This window comes from Paroedura picta, chromosome 2, assembly GCF_049243985.1.
Source record: "Paroedura picta isolate Pp20150507F chromosome 2, Ppicta_v3.0, whole genome shotgun sequence".
NCBI classification, from domain to species: Eukaryota; Metazoa; Chordata; class Lepidosauria; order Squamata; family Gekkonidae; genus Paroedura; species Paroedura picta.
The window spans coordinates 161,350,487-161,367,420 of NC_135370.1; the positions used below are offsets into that span (position 1 = coordinate 161,350,487).

A 16,934-nucleotide genomic window follows, 5' to 3' on the forward strand; every position below is an offset into this window, starting at 1 on the left:
AACCATATTTATTTTCATGTCGCTTTAGGGGGAATAATGGATGTCCACACCAGATCCTACCCCCTGCTACCCAAATCTGTTGTGATCTGGCTGTGGCCCCGTATAATTTCTGCACTTGCCCAGGCATTACAAACCCACCTGGAAGCACTGGCAAAAGTCACTAAAAGGAAAAAGAGGATCTCCCCTTTTCTCCCACTGCATAAGGTTTTACTCTTAGCACACCTTGAGTGGGCGCAGTAAATGCTTGCGCTTGGATCCATGAGGTATAGCTCCAATGAGGGTCAGAAACAAATGGAGAGGCTTAAGAAATAAAGTTTATTTGCTACACAAATATATCATTCTCACTGAGTGGTCAGCCTTTCCAATCAGGGCTCCAAAATCTTAAGCAAGTGACAGAGCAAAACAGTTCTTACATGCGGCTACAAAATGGAGAACAGCCAGGGACTGTCTCTAAGACAGACAGGAAAACAAAATCAGAGTCCAGTGGCACCTTTAAGACCAACATAGATTTATTCAGGGCGTGAGCTTTCGAGTGCAAGCACTCTTCGTCAGACTATGATCTTCTTACATGACAGGGAATATATAGCCAAAATCAATTCTGTTACATCAGTAGACTGTGTCATAACCAAATACAACCGATGATAATCCTTTGTCAAAACAGCCAATCAATCCCCTAGAATTCAGTGTACTTTACAAAGAGAAAAAAGACAGGGTGTTTCTGCACAAGGACCAATGTTGCCAATTGGTCCCACAAAGCGGAAATGCTATTTTTAAAAGTGCAATCTCGGCGTTATGCATACCTGCTTTTTTAGTGGAATCCAGTAGCGTTTCCTGGTCTTGCAAAAATCGCTAGACAGGAAGCAATTTTTCCTGTGCTTTGTCCTGCCCCTGGCTGTCAGTCAAATGAACAGCCAATGGGCGGTTGTTATCATGACCCGGGAAAGCCCCTTTCTCTTTAAGAAAAGTAAAAAAAAATACACACACACACATTGCAACGAATAAGCATTAATTCGTTGCAATGGAGAGACCCATCTAGCTGGCAGCTGGTGTGTGAGCTGGCAATTCATCGTTGCCACGCTCCCCCAAGTGAAAAGAAAAATCCCCCCCCCCTGCACGGGCGTGATTTTCAGCCGAAAATAAAGGGAACTTGCAAACAGGGCTGTGTTGTGCTTGGGGACTTAGGGGAGCTTTAAAGCACTTCTGTGGAGGGACTGTAGCTGGAAAAGCCTCACTGGGTGAATGAAGGCTCTCCGGTTCGTTGCTTTCTGCTCGCTCTGAGAAAAAAAAATGGCGATCGCTTCACCGGAAGTTTGGAGGAGAGAGCCAGGAGGAGGGACTTTGCTGGAACTGCAACAATGGGAATGCACAGGTCTTTTTCACTAGTGTTGCATATTGTTTGCAAGAGTGTAGCGCTTTTCCGAGGGTGAATCCACTTTTCCCGATTTCCCTTTAAGCGCTACAACGAATCGCTTTTTGTGGGACTGTTTCAGGAGTGTGGCAGATTGTGCGCGATGTCTTGCGGAACTGCAAATTAGTAGCGTTTACAATTTGCAAGCCTTTTGCAACATCGAAGTCGTGCGGAATGGACCACAGAGTCTGACTGGGAACAAACCCCCATCCGTCTTTCCGTGTTCTGAGATCAGGCTAGTCTGAACTATCTAGCCTGCTTAGGCATATTTAACATGATACAAAAGAAGTCAGCTTCCAAGAGTGCAGTGTTTGAACATCATTTTATTACACACACATTGGGGTTCAGCTGATGCCCATGCAAGGGTAATCATCCTTGAAGACTGTCATTATCACCCTCTGATTGCTGTTGTTATTCTTTGGTTGGGTTCACAATTTTCCCCATTAACAAAATGGTTCCTGTGTCATTGTCAATAATAACCATGAGGAAAGGTCTGTTGAATTCGATGAGGACAGGGGGAGGAAGAGTGATTAGCAACGGAGCATTAAACTTTGAGGGAGATGGAAACAGAGCACTTAAATGATCCAGCTCAGTATGATCTTCAAGAACAACTAGCATAGCTTCGTGAAAAGCCTGTAGCAAAAGAAGAGACATTTATTTTCAGGCGAGCCTGTATTTGCATTTTCAGACAAGATGCAGGAGACTGATGGCAGATTTCAGTTATTTTAGATTCAAGTGGGTAGCCGTGTTGGTCTGAAGTAGCACAACAAAAATCAGAGTCCAGTGGCACCTTTAAGACCAACAAAGATTTATTCAAGGTGTGAGCTTTCGAGTGCAAGCACTCTTCCTCAGACTAATGAGCAACCATCATAACTGGCAGAGCAGCAATTGCTGCTCTCGGGTCATGGGACTCCTGGTTGTTGCCACCCAGGCTCCTCCTTCTCCTCTGCCGCTGCTACCCCTCGTAGTGAGAGTTCCACCAAACATTGATTCGGACTGGAAAGAGAGCGGCACTCTCTTTGGGCCCATGTGCTGCGCCGCTACCATGTCCCTATTTTTTTTCTTACTTTGAATCTAACAAGTTTTCCTTCTCAAGGGAATTGTCTGTGATTGTACCTTCAGTATTTCACTTTTGAGAAACTCCCAACTGTCTTGGACTTCTATCTCCTTAGGTTTTTCTGACCATGGGATTCTACCCAACATTTGTTAAAATTTGCTTTCCTGAAATTCAGCCTGCAGACCCCCCTAATCGCCTCTTCCACTTTCTGGGATATGAAGTTGCCAGCAAGACAAGACAAGAATTTATCGTGCTTTTCATTTTTAGCAGAGCTGGTCATCCAACAGATATCTGGGTAATTGAAATCTCCCATGACCACTAGGTCCTGTCTCTCTGAGAACTTTGTAATCTGGTCTAGGAACATCTCATCCAAGTCCTCCGCCTGGCCTGGGGGTCTATAGAAGACCCTCACCCTAGTTCCACTTTTATTTCTTACTCCTTTTATTTTTACCCAAAGACTGTCACAGCTGAACTCTCATGCTCAGAAACATATATTTCTTCACAAGTATATATATTCTTAACATATAGTGCTACTCCTCCCCCCTTCTTTATTTGTCTGCCCCTTTTACATCCTATTATTTCAGTTGTGAGTATTAACCTACCAGGTTTCTGTAATGCCTATTAGATCATAGTCCCCTTCCTTTATTAGGACTTCTAGTTCTTCCTTCTTGTTTCCCATACTCTTCACATTAGTGTAGAGACATCATAATACTTCATACGAGTACCCCAGAGTTTTAGTTTTTGAACTTTCCTGTAAGTTAATTGTTCTCTGCATATGTGCCATTCCCTTTAAATCTGCAGTGTTCCCATCTACAGTGATCACCATCAAACTAGGCTTTCAGTGTACATATTGCTCCCTCATTGAAGCTAGTTTAAAGCCTTCCTCACCAGGTCTGTGAGACTCTTTGGAAACCCAAATTGCTTATAGGACTGTATCCATGATATCACTGTGTTTGCCATTTGTTTTCTTTGGCTTTACTGCTGGATAATGACTTTAAATAAAGAAATGAGATGAACCCATAAAGTATCCTACTTTGATCCCAACTCCTGATCAATTCTTGCCTAATCACTCCAGGTTTAAAGGTTATCTTGTGTACAACTTTTACTCAAAATCTAGGTCATGTCATCAAATCCCAGTCCCTCAAGAAATGTTTGATGAGATGTAATAGTTACGTCTAGCACCAACCCATCCACGTGCACATCCATACCTGGGAGAACCTCAGGTTGAGTTTTCTTGTAATCTCAGGCAGATAAAAATTTGTCACACCGAGTCTCTGCAACAGGTCTGTGACATCAATGGATGCAGAAATGGAAAATTTTGGAATCCGTAACTGTATTTCTCTGTTAACAAACATAATAACAAAAAAGAACAAATCCATTAAATGACAATTGTATTTAAACAGCATATACATTGAATCCTGATTTGTAATGTGTGAACAACATATAATTAAACAATAACCTGTTACAATTTTTATTCTGGTTTCTCACTTCTCTGTGTTAGTGTCAGCTTGTTTGTTTACTTGATGTTTGCATTATTACTTCCTTAAATATGTATACATTATAAAGAAAACATGGATTTGTTTATTCGTTCATTTATTTTACAGATTTCCCTATCTTTCTCCATGGAGCTTGGGCGCTACACTCCATATGTTCTCCATATATCCCTTTCTGTATGTAGGACTCACTGGAGACTTCTAATAACAATCACAGACTGGGGAACCGAGGAAGAACGAGCTCGTACCAGAGGCCCACCAGAAGGCTGGATTTGATGGATGGCCAACCGGATCTCCCCCCAGGAAGATTCGCCAGCTGTTTGGAAGCAGTGGCTAGATGGATCGGGAGGAGCCGCCTGAAACTCAACCCCTGCAAGACAGAGGTCCTTTGGCTAGGCCAAAGGGAGCAGGAACAGGAAGCGTGTCTTCCCTGCCTGGACTGGGTGCAATTGTCATCTGTGCCCCAAGCCAGGAATTTGGGAGTGATTCTGGATGCCTCACTCTCTATGGAGGCCAAGGTCACCAAGGTAGCCCAGATGGCATTTTTCCACCTACTTCAAGCACGGCTACTAGTGCCCTAAAGTCAGCTGGGGCTGCCATGCAACTTGCATGAAAGCTGCACCATGAGGTGCCACCCGTGAAGGAGGTCAGGGCAGCTGTATGACCCACACAGCTACTGCAGGACAAGGCACTACACTTGAAGTAAGCAGGGACCACTGTGCCACAATGGAGCCCCACCCCTCCAGCTGGTCCTGCCCTTCACAGAGTGGGGCAGGCTGGGGAAGCTCTGTCACTGTGGTGCCTTCCCATTCTGGCCCTACCCTTCGCAATGCGGGGCAGGCCAGGGACGCCCTGTTGCTGTGGTGCCTGGCTTCCCAGTCCGGCCCCACCCTCCACAGAGTGGGGCAGGCATGGAAAGCGGGGAGACATCACAGCCACCACAGAGGGCTGCAGTGACAGGTAAGGAGGGGGAAGAGGGTGTGCGGGGGCCCCATGTGTGTGTGTCTCTGAGAAGGAACCAGGGGGGAGGAACCAGGAAGGAGAGGTAGGTAGGAGAGGCAAGGGGGAAATGGGGGGAAGGTATTTGTGTGTGGGGGGAGGGAGGTATTGAGGAGAGAGATTCCAGGGTGGAGAGGCAAGGGGGGATTTGTGTGAGTGTGTGTCAGAGGGAGGCAGGATCATGGAGTCCCACAGTTGGACTCTCAGAAGAATTTACTTTGAGATAATATTTAAACATTTTAAGTAGTAGTAGAAGAGTTGGTTCTTATATGCTGCTTTTCTCTACCCAAAGGGACGGCTCCATCAGGCTCACCAACTAGAGCTGGTGAAATGCACCCCTGCCCCCTGTTGCCTTATGTTCATACAACAGGAGGTTCAGATCCATCCCATACTCAAGCTATGAACCTTCCCCTTTCAGGAGAGGGCAACCCCATCTGGAACACTAGTTACACTAGTAGGACTTCCTTGTTAGCTTCACTTTATTAGCCATCATTCATCCAAAAACTGCCTCTAGACACCAGCACAGGGGTTTCACAGCCCTCCTGGATTCAGCTGGGAGCAAGAAATAGAATTGAGCATCATGGGCATATTTGGTGGCAATTCAGCCCGTATCTCCAGATGACCTTTCCCGGAGGCTTTACATAGATGCAGAGAAGCCAAGGGGTCTTCCAGCAGCACAGTCTGAAAACCACTGTTGAGATAGGACAGAAAACACTGCAGAATAGTGTCTCCCAGTCTCAACTCTGGTCCAGAAGGATAATATTCTTGATGGTATCAAAAGTCACGAAGAGGTCTGGGAGAATTAACAGAGTTGTACTCCCCCTGTTCACGGCTGTTTCAGTTCCATGGCCAGGCCTGAAACCAGCCTAAAATGCATCCAAACAATGTGCCTTTTTCAGGAATCCCTATGGCCTTTCCGCACCAGGATCTATGTAGCAAATTGGTTGCGGAACGAACAAATGCCATTTTGAATAGTGGAATTTGTTGTTATGCATACCTGCCTTTGTAGTGGAATCCAGTTGCGTTTCTATCGTTTCCCACAGGTTTCTGATCTCGGCAAAAATCGCTAGCCAGGAAGTGATATTGCTGAACTTTGTCCTGCCCCTGGCCATCAAGCAGCCAATGGGCGGCCGTTATCATGCTCCCAAAAAGCCCCTTTGCCTTTAAGGAAGCTTTAAAAAAAAACACGTTGCAACGAATCTGCGTTGATTCGTTGCAACGGAGAGACCCATCTAGCTTGCAGGTGGTGTTTGAGCTGCCGTCTCATCGTTGCCACGCTCCCCCCGAGTGAAAAAAAAAGTACCCCCCCCCGCAAGGGCGCGATTTTCGGCCGAAAATAGAGTGAAAAATAAAGGGAAAATAAACCAGCAAACGGGACTGTGTGTTGCTTGGTGCTTGGTGACTTAAAACAGTTCTGGGAAGGGGCTGCAGCCAGGGAAGCCTCGCTGGGCAAACGAAGGCTCACTGGGGCATTGATCTCCGCTCGCTCCGAGAAAAAAAAAAGGCGATCGCTTCGCCGGAAGATCAGAGGAGAGAGCTAGGGGGAGGGACTTTGCAGAAACCGCAACAATGGTAACACAGAGAACTTTCCTGATAGTGTTGCAGATTGGTTGCAAGAGTGTAGCGCTTTCCGGAGGGTGAATCCACTTTTTGGGATTTCCCTGAAAGCGCTACAACGAAGCGCTTTTTGCGGATCGGTTTCAGGAGTGTTGCAGATTGTCAACGACATTGTGCATAACAGCAGAACAGTAGCGATTTCAATTTGTAACCATCGTGCAATTTTGAACGAGTGCGGAATGGCCCCTAAAGTTGCCCAGCCACCACTGGCTTGATCATCTTGCTCATGAAAGGTACATTTGAAACCAATTCTCCTGGGTCTGGAGTAGGCTTGTTTAGGAGTAGATACATTGGTGCCCTCTTCAAGGCAGAAGCCACCTACTCTCTCAGCACCTATCTGTACTTGCTTGTTCTCTGACGGTCCCTGTGAGACTATGCATGCTCACTGTGGTATGGCTCACTCTTCTGATGAAAAGTTTCTTGGCTAGCTAACGTTAAAAGAACAACATGCAGATACAGCAGAGTCAATTACCTTTTTAGGCCAAATAAGGAAGAAACCAGGGGGAAAGCCAGCTGGAATCTTCGAACTACTAGTGTTTCAAACCCACTATATTCAATCTTTTCTTCCCCAGAAAACACCTTCCCCCTTGTTGCCACATGAAGGTGGTACTGCATTATTCATAACTCACAGATGTTTTAACCTCCTTCATATTCAGTTAATCTCCTTGAACCTGCAAACCTTTCTTATTCAATCCTGTGATCACTCAAGCATCATGTACTCCCCTGGGCACATCCATAACCTTATTGATACTTGTCCACTTTCGGTTCCAATCTAAGTTTTAAATCTAAGACTTAGTTGCTCACACATTAATTGTTAGTTATAGCTTCTACCTCTGACTATAGCTTCTACCTTGAGGGCCAGCTTGGTGTAGTAGTTAGGAGTGCAGACTTCTAATCTGGTGAGCCGGGTTTGAATCTGTGCTCCCCACTGCAGCCAGCTGAGAAAACAGCTCTGACCGAGCAGGAATATCAGGGCTCTCTCAGCCTCACCTACACCACAGGGTGTCTGTTGGAACAGTTTTTATCAGTGCCGTGGTAAACCCAAGGTCACCCAGCTGGCTGCATGTGGGGAGTGCAGAATCGAACACGGCATGCCAGATTAGAAGTCCGCACTCCTAACCACTACACCAAACTGGCTCTCAGTTTATTTACACAGAGGAATAAAATGTGGAATTCACCATTAGCCATTAAGACTAACAAAATTTGTCGTTCAGCAGTGACTTACACTGCCATAAAAGTGACTCACACTGCCATATATTTTAGTCTTCAAGGTGCTACTGGATTCTTCTCTTTTCTACTGCTATGGAATGATGAACGTGGCTACCCATCTTGATGTACTAGCCATGGTGATGGAGGGGAATCTCCACATTCAAAAGCACTAAGCCAATGTCAGAGGGAGGCCTCAGCCTCTATGCCCTGTTGTTGGCCCTCCAGAAGAACTGGTTGGCCATTGTATGAGACAAAACGTTGGACTAAATGCAGCAGAGACACATGGTTGCTATGAGCCCTAGTGTCTGCTGCATGGGTATGCACACATGAGGATCAGGGGAAGAGGACTCCAAACTGAGGTGGCAAGGCAAGGATGATGCAGATGTGGGGTAACTGGAAAGGAAGTTCAGGGAACCAGAGAGTCAGCAAGGAGGGTAACCAGAGGTTCCCTGTAGCCCTGGAAGGACTGTCCTGGGAATGGATGGAATGGGAGGACAAAGAACAAGGAGACATAACCCCTGCCATTCCATTCTGAGGCCTGTGGAACCTCCTGCCATGCAGATAACAAGTCAATGATGGGCCTCAGAATCTATGGGTCTTAATAAATAAGAAAAGTATACTGTGAATATATAAATAGAATTCTATTGGTAGCAAGAAGAGCCACAGTCAATGGTTACTGTGTTATAAGTAAAAGACGAAGAAGAAGAGTTGGTTCTTATATGCCACATTTCTCTACCCAAAGGAGGCTCAAAGCAGCTTAGAGTTGCCTTCCCTTTCCTCTCCCCACAAGAGACACCCTGTGAGGGAGGTGAGGCTGAGAGAGCCCTGATATCACTGCTTGATCAGAACAGCTTTATCAGTGCTGTGGCGAGCCCAAGGTCACCCAGTTGGTTGCATGTGGAGGAGGAGCGGGGAATCAAACTTGGCTCGCCAGATTAGAGGTCCACATCCCTAACCACTACACCAACCTGGCTCTCTAGTATAGTGTTCTTAATGTTAATTTAAATCAGGTGCCTTTTTCATTTTAAAAATAATGAATTCTGTAGGAACAGTCGGAAAAGAACCCAGAGAAATTGCTTACCTTAATTCAATAGAAGTTCGCCATTTATCTATATCTTCTCTAACCAAAGATCTCTCTACCTCTTTGAGTTTCCCTTCATCTGGCAGGATGAACCATGCTTCAGCACTGTCTGTATAATCCATTCGTACTACTGTGCAAGACAGATCTTCATCATGGAAAAATGCATGATAGGTTACTTTCTCCATCAGATTTAATTTAACAGTTGTGTTTCCAAATGCCAAAAAATCACCTTCAAGTGTTAATTGTTTGTGGAAGATGCCTCTCCATTCACCTTAGGAGATAAATAAGAAGTAAGAGCACTGTATGAATAGCATAGAAACAAAATAGAAGCCATGCTGGATCAGACCAATTATCTGTCCAGGCCAACACTCTGACCATTTATGCACTGGAGGTTTCATGCTGGGCTGCAGGCTGGAATTTTAGTCGAGGCAGGTTGCCCCACCTCTTCCTGCACCCACATGGGGGAGGATTTGGCCTGGTGTACCTCATTCAAGAGCCTCTTGTGGCGCAGAGTGGTAAGGCAGCCATCTGAAAGCTTTGCCCATGAGGCTGGGAGTTCAATCCCAGCAGCCGGCTCAAGGTTGACTGAGCCTTCCATCCTTCCGAGGTCGGTAAAATGAGTACCCAGCTTGCTGGGGGGTAAACGGCAATGACTGGGGAAGGCACTGGCAAACCACCCTGTATTGAGTCTGCCATGAAAACGCTAGAGGGCGTCACCCCAAGGGTCAGACATGACTCGGTGCTTGCACAGGGGATACCTTTACCTTTACCTTTACCTCATTCACCCCTGATCTGTGCTCCTGGCAGGGGGGTGGGGCAGCGAAGTTCCCAGTGCATAAATGGTCTTTGTGTCACATAGTGGCCAAAACCCAGATGTCATCAGAAGGTCCACCAGTGGAGTGAGAACTCCAGAAGCCGTGGCCCCCCAAGCACAAAAAATACAAAACATCACTACCCCAGACAGTGTTCCATCCATACCTTGTGGTTTATAGCCACGGTGGACCTCTGTTTCATATGTTTTTCAAATCCCCACTTAAAACTGTCTATGCTTTTAGCTGTCACCACTTCCTGTGGCAATGGATTCCATCGGTTAATTCCTTTTTGGGTGAAGAAGTACTTCCTTTTATCTGTTCTAAGCCTATTGCTCATCAAATTCATTGTGTGCCCATGAGTTCTTGTATTGTGAGAACAGGAGAAAAGTACTTGTTTCTTTACTTTCTCTATTGTATGCATAATTTTCTAAATATTTATCGTTTGACACCTCACTTGTCATTTCTCCAAGCTAAAAAGCCCTAACTTCTTTAAACTTTCTTCCTAGGGAAAGTGTTCCATCCCCTTAATTATTTTATTTGCCCTTTATTGCACCTTTTCCAGTACTATAATGTCTTCTTTGAGGTCAGTGACCAGAACTATATAGAGTATTATTTTTCTTTACTCTATAAATCAACAAGTCATCAGATTTTTTTCAATTTTCTACAAAAAGTCAATGAAGGGTTTCCAATTACTAGTAAATGAAGTTACTGGGTTTTTTTTCTATTCAAAGTTTAGCCATTTCTGCAGAATCCTGTGGTGTCCTTTTCCCATCAGAAGAGAAAAATAGTCAGCCTTCCATGCCTCTGCCCATGCCCTGCCCATGAGATGACATTTTCAATGAGTTATCTATCATGATTTCAAGATTTCTTTCCTAGGCTGAATCTGCACAGAGCTTTCATTCCAATCCCAGGCCGGTTTAATCCCTGCCGTCTACACTGAATGCAATTTCCATTTTGATTGGGGGCAATTTAAATTTTTCATCTGCAACAAGCATGATTGATCCAGAGTGACCCAACCTTTCCCCCGTGATATCTTGGAGTGGATATAACCCTCGATATTGGAAAAATTGGCATGAGTAAGCATGCAACTGTCTGCTTTCCCCGAAATAACTTGCTGCTGCCTTGTGGCTCCAACAGTCTGTCCCTGATTGGATGGGCACCAGTTCAAAGAATTCCTAGTTCCTGGTTGCAAGATTTTTTTTGAAGGTTTAAGGTAACTGTGCTCCAGAATCCACACTTCTTGCAGCAGAGATTTGCCTCATTCTATGAGAGGCTGCTGCTGACTTGTCTCCACTTGTCTCCACCCGTCTCAGCTCCCCCCTGAGCACCCACCTCCCACCTCCCCACTCACTCTCCTGCCCACCTGCCCACTTGCAGCCTCATGCAGATGGGTTTCTGTTTCAAGTCGGGGGGGGGAGCACAAAAGACTCAGGTTCAAGTCGATCTGAATTCAGAAGGATCGAAAGCAGGGGGAAAGAAGGTCCATGCAGATTCAGCCCTGGTCTATTTCCACCAGTTTGGACACCACCTATATGTATTTAGAGTTGAGATTTTTAGCTCCAATGTGCATTACTTTGCACTTGCCCAGTGAACCTGCCACCCTGATGCCCACTCATGCAGCCTCAATAGGTCCCTCTGGAGAGCCTCACAGTCTGCCTTGGGTTTTACTGCACTTAACAATTTAGTGTCAACTGCTTATTTCTAACTCCAAATCAGTAAAGTTAAAAAACACCAACCCTAGTACCAAGTCCTTCAGTATCCCACTGCTTATCACCTTCCACTGTGAAAACTGCCTATTTAGATTCCCTCTCTGTTAATTAACCAATTTTTAATCCATAAGAGGACTTTGACTCCTGAGGTGACTTAGTGAGCCTTTATTGAGGACCTTTATCTAAAGCTTTCTGGAAGTCTAGGTAAAGAACATAGATCGAGTGACTCTTGTCCATAGCCTTGTTCACCCCCTAAAAAAACAATAAATATATAGTGAGACACGATCTTCCCTTGTGGAATCCATGCTAATTCTTCCTCAGTGGCTTTTCTTCATCAATGTACTTACTAATTCTATCTTTAACAAAAGATTCCTCAAATATACACTGTATCTACATAAGACCAACTGGCCTGTAATTTCCTGGACCTCCTCTGGAACATATCTGAGGAAGAGGGTTACATTGGCTACCTTCCTGTCCTTGTGAATGGAGGGGGATTTTACTGATAGATTGCATATTTTTGTCAGGAAGTCCACATGTTCACATTTGAGTTCTTTCAGAATTCTCGGATGTATGCCATCTGGGCCTGGTGATTTGTCAGGTTTTGTTATGTCTATCGGTTGTAGGTCCTCCTGTATCATCACCTCAATCTGACATAGGTCTTTTAACATTCTTCCTGAAATTGATGGCTCTGGACTGGGCAAACCCTTCCCATCTTTGACAGTGAAGACAAATTCCACTAAAACATTCAGCTTCTCTGTCATTTCCCTATCACAAATTAGTAATCCTCTTACCCCTTGTCCATCTGAGAGTCCTACAGTCATTGAGAGAATGACTGGCCAGGGATTCTGGTTGGAGGGGCATCACCTGGGCATAGAAATGAGGCCACTGTGGGTGGGTAGGAATTCATGAATTTCCTCCATTCTACAAGGGTTGGACTAGATGACCCTGGAGGTTCCTTCCAACTCTATGAGTGGGGAAATCCCCTCCCCCTCTCCACTAATGAGAGGGGATCTGATAACTATCTTCAAGTATTTAAAAGGGTGCCATGTAGAGGATGGAGCAGAATTGTTCTCCCTTGCCCCGGTGGGACAGACCAGAACCAATGGGATGAAATTAATTCAAAATAAATTCCGTCTCAACCTCAGGAAGAAGTTGCTAATAGTCAGAGCAGTTTCTCAGGGGAACTGGCTTCCTCGGGAGGTGGTGGGTTCTCCATCTTTGGAAATTTTTAAACAGAGGCTGGATAGCCATCTGACAGAGAGGCTGATTCTGTGAAGGCTCAAGGGGGTGGCAGGTTACAGGGGATGAGCGATAGGGATGTGAGTGTCTTGCATAGTGCAGGAGGTTGGACTAGATGACCCATGATGTACCTTCCAACTCTATGATTCTATGAGTGTTGCCCAACCCAAACAGAACAGAAACAGCCTAACAAATATAACTCTGACCCCAAACAGAGCCAGAACAGTTTGCCTATTTATGTTCCTGTCCAACAGGAGATGAGTGACATGGAAAGGTTAGAAAAGGCAGAGGAGGTATGAACAAAGGCTGGAAGAGGACTGAGCATTTCTCCTGTGACTGTCAGCCCATGGTCGTTCCTTCCCTGGCTGCTTTGCCCCTTCTGAGCTCTTTGGTTCCCTCTTCTAGCTGAGGGCTTGGTTGTCTTTTTTGGACTGTGATGAGTCTCACCCATCAGCACAGGTCCCTGTGATGTCCCCTGGCTGCCTTGCTGCATCTTCCTTGCTTCCTCAGCCAGACCACTAGGCAATGCAACACTCAACCTGCAGCTCCATCACACTTTCCTCTGGCTCACCTTCTTCCTTTCTTGGCCCCTGACTGCCTTTTGGTCCTGCCACAACCTTCCTGCCAACATCCCTATCCTCCTGCAAGCCTGAGCCTCCTTTCTTCTGGCTGGGCTGTCGGGAGCACCCTCACCCTGCCTGAGACACCTGGAGCAATCCAAGGGGCCACACCAACCCTAAGATGACAGATTTCAGACCAGAAGTTCCCTCCCCTTCATTGCTACCATTGCTTCATTTTAGCTGGCTGAATGATTTAGAATCATAGAATCATAGAGTTGGAAGGGGCCATACAGGCCATCTAGTCCAACCCCCTGCTCAACGCAGGATCAACCCAAAGCATCCTAAAGCATCCAAGAAAAGTGTGTATCCAACTGTTGCTTGAAGACTGCCAGTGAGGGGGAGCTCACCACCTCCTTAGGCAGCCTACTCCACTGCTGAACTACTCTGAATGTGAATTTTCCCCCCTGATATCTAGCCCATATCATTGCACTTGTAGTTTAAACCCATTACTGCGCATCCTTTCCTCTGCAGCCAACAGAAACAGCATCCTGCCCTCCTCCAAGTGACAACCTTTCAAATACTTAAAGAGGGCTATCATGTCCCCTCTCAACCTCCTTTCCTCCAGGCTGAACAATCCCAAGTCCCTCAACCTATCTTCATAGGGCTTGGTCCCTTGGCTCCAGATCATCTTCGTCGCTCTCCTCTGTACCCTCTCAATTTTATCTACGTCCTTCTTGAAGTGAGGCCTCCAGAACTGCACACAGTACTCCAGGTGTGGTCTGACCAGTGCCATATACAATGGGACTATGACATCTTGTGATTTTGATGTGATGCCCCTGTTGATACAACCCCAAATGGCATTTGCCTTTTTTACCGCTGCATCACACTGCCTGTTCATGTTTAGTTTACAATCCACAAGTACCCCAAGGTCTCGTTCACACACAGTGTTACCTAGAAGCGTATCCCCCATCCAGTAGGCATGCTTTTCATTTTTCTGACCCAGATGCAGAACTTTACACTTATCTTTATTAAATTGCATCTTGTTCTCATTTGCCCATTTTTCGTGTTCAGATCTCGTTGAACTCTGTCTCTATCTTCCGGAGTATTTGCCAGTCCTCCCAATTTGGTGTCATCTGCAAACTTGATGAGTAGTCCCTCCACCCCCTCATCTAGATCATTAATAAATATGTTAAAAAGTACCGGGCCGAGCACCGAGCCCTGAGGTACCCCGCTACTCACCTCTCTCCAGTATGATGAAACACCATTGACAACAACTCTTTGAGTGCGGTTCTCTCACCAATTCCCTATCCACCTAACTATCTGAAAATCCAGATTGCAGTCCTTCAATTTATCCATCGGAACATCATGGGGAACCTTATCAAAAGCTTTACTAAAATCCAAGTAAACGACATCAACCGAATTTCCACGATCCAGCAAACCTGTCACTTGGTCAAAAAAGGAAACCAGGTCGGTCTGACAGGACCTGTTGGAGACAAATCCATGCTGCCTTCCTTGGATCACCAAATTGTCCTCCAGATGTTTGCAGATCACTCCCTTTAATATCTGCTCCATTATCTTCCCCACAATTTGCACTGCCTTCCATACTTTTTGAAATTTCTAGGTCTCCAACCTACCTTTGAAGAAGATGTAGTTCACAAGGACCATGCGTATCTGTTCACTGAGGTCCCTGATGGTGCTGACTGTTTTCCCAGACGTTTTGTTGGTTAAATAATCATTGATCTGCTGTTTTGCTCTTGTGGAATCCTGGAAGTCTGTAAAAAAGTCTTCTGTGTGATAGAAGTTTCTGACTGTTTTGAGAAATTTATGCCGTACTTTCAGTGACCTTTCAAAGAACAAAGCATTCCCTATTTTCACCTGTGTTTTCACTCTTGGAAGGTTAAGCTTGTGGATAAGATGGCAAAATCCCTTATGTATCTCATTCTCCTCAATCTCTGAAAGGTTAAAGGCTAGTCCTCTGTAAATCTGTCTTCGGGTTTCAGATGCCGCCCCAAGGGCCAGAATGGCAGAGGCTACAGAGATGCTCAGGGGAGAGAACAGAATGTTTTTGTCATCTTGAGTGGAGGACATTTCTTTGAACAAACTGAATGCAAAATCAGCATTAGAATTGATTATCGTAGACATCACATCATCCCCAATTATACATTTTTTGCCCTCTGGTAGTCTTCTGAAGTGATAACAGCAGAACTGCAGACCAATCAGTATTAAGGAAAGGTAGATCATGGCCTTCCTTGCGATTTGTAATCGATCTATGAAAAAAGGAACATATGGTAAGAATATATTTTTTTTAAGCAGTAAAAATATCTTTGAAATTACCTAAGTACAATTATTGAAGTTGCAGTTTGGGTAACTTTCTACTAGGGTAATTAATATTGATGATGTTTCATGAGGTTTCATGTTTTGGGGAGGAGTCTATGCTTAATGAAAGCGCTCTACTGGAAGGAGAATAAATTCCCATTATACTCCCTGAGATTCTTCATCGTAGATTGCCCACATTACAGAATAAAACAAAAAAGCCAGCCAATGTTAACCCAAGCATAACACTGAGTTTGGTTAAGTCCTACTGACCTTAAGCTATGATGGTAGAAGCATAAACTGCAGAGGCTGTGGAGCATTGGAACAATGGTAGAGAATTTTTTTTTCATACTTACAAGAAAATCCTCAGACACATCTATGACCATTTAACAGGACTGTCTCCTTCCTTTGCCCTTGATAAACCAGGCACATACAATGCCCACTAAACACGATTAACCATTAAGCAGAGCAAATACAGATTATCTAAAGGGGGAGGAACAAAACCTGTTGCAATGGTCTCTGAGCCATGCTTTGTCCTTTTTGGCTTTGGTTTCAGTGCTCAGCATAAATTTCATTTGAATGGTCCCAATGAGCAATGTCCCATGCAGCAATCCTGCCTACCTTTGCTTGCCTCACCTTGCCCAAGACCTGAGTTTCCTCTCAACATTCCTCTTCTCCCTTCTCTGTGCTTTCTCAACCTTTCTCTACTAGTTTGCGTCCCTTTGACCGATTATGCACAGGGCAGAATGCCTGGGCTGGTGGTGACAGGGCAGTGGGGATTATCCCTGATTATTCCCAACGTTGCCGCCATCACAGGCACCACTGAGCCCTGGCCCGACTCAGGCCCCTGGATGCCCTGCAGTCAGGCGCAGAGCCTTCCATGTTCCCTGAGATGCCACGGGTGCCATTAGGGCCTAGGGCGGGCCAGCCCTGTACGTAATCGAGCTAGCAGGGACACCAGACACCCCTGCTAGCTTCACCTAGGTGGGGGACTGGCATGCCACTCCCCTGCCATAGCGTGGGGGCACCCTGCCCCCCGACTCCCCTGCCAGCAATTCTGGCCCTGTGATGTGCTTGCAAGGCTGATATGGCAGGGCTGGCTGCATATGTCGGGGGAACCCCTCCCCCGTGCATACATGGGGAATGACGGGGCATCCCACCCCACTGCAAACGCATGGTGGCAGCCCAGTATGGCTGCCACCATGCATAATTGGTCTTTCTCCCTTATTTTTCTTGACATCTCCCTTTTTAGCTCTGGGGCTCTCCCGGTGTTGGTCAAGGCCAGCAATGCTCCTCACTCCTCTGAGCCTTGTTAATCTCTTCTCCCATTCCTTGCCTTGGCCCACTCTCCCATGGTGCCCAATCTTATCACTTTCTGAAAGTGATTTCTGAAAGGAACGGTTCATGCAACGTGGCCTTCTACAATTCATAAAAGCA

The 16,934-nt window shown here is 45.6% G+C and overlaps 2 protein-coding genes across 3 annotated transcripts in view; both read right to left on the reverse strand.

The window, feature by feature from the left end:
- The window catches only part of LOC143830708 (serine protease inhibitor A3N-like), a 173,415-nt gene that overhangs the window by 13,002 nt on the left and 143,479 nt on the right, over positions 1 to 16,934 (reverse strand). The window lies entirely within an intron of this gene.
- Positions 297 to 15,956, reverse strand: LOC143830705 (alpha-1-antichymotrypsin-like). Of its 2 annotated transcripts, none has more exons than XM_077323574.1 (5): positions 15,854 to 15,956; positions 14,819 to 15,451; positions 8,865 to 9,135; positions 3,674 to 3,806; positions 297 to 2,041 (listed from the first exon to the last, which is right to left on the reverse strand). In XM_077323574.1, exons 2-5 carry the CDS (start codon positions 15,423 to 15,425, stop codon positions 1,820 to 1,822), a joined length of 1,233 nt encoding a protein of 410 aa, XP_077179689.1. In that variant the 5' UTR covers positions 15,426 to 15,451; positions 15,854 to 15,956; the 3' UTR covers positions 297 to 1,819. The 2 variants fall into 2 exon arrangements, with proteins under 2 accessions (XP_077179689.1, XP_077179690.1); XM_077323575.1 differs by having other exon boundaries at positions 15,771 to 15,908.

Coding starts and splice junctions, on each gene's coding strand:
- LOC143830705 (XM_077323574.1), bottom strand. CDS start 15,425: ATGATCTACCTTTCCTTAATACTGATTGGTCTGCAGTTCTGCTGTTAT. Junction 9,136..14,818: donor GAACTACATCTTCTTCAAAG/GTAGGTTGGAGA, acceptor TTATCTCCTAAG/GTGAATGGAGAGGCATCTTC. Junction 2,042..3,673: donor TCAACCTGAGGTTCTCCCAG/GTATGGATGTGC, acceptor CTTTTGCTACAG/GCTTTTCACGAAGCTATGCT.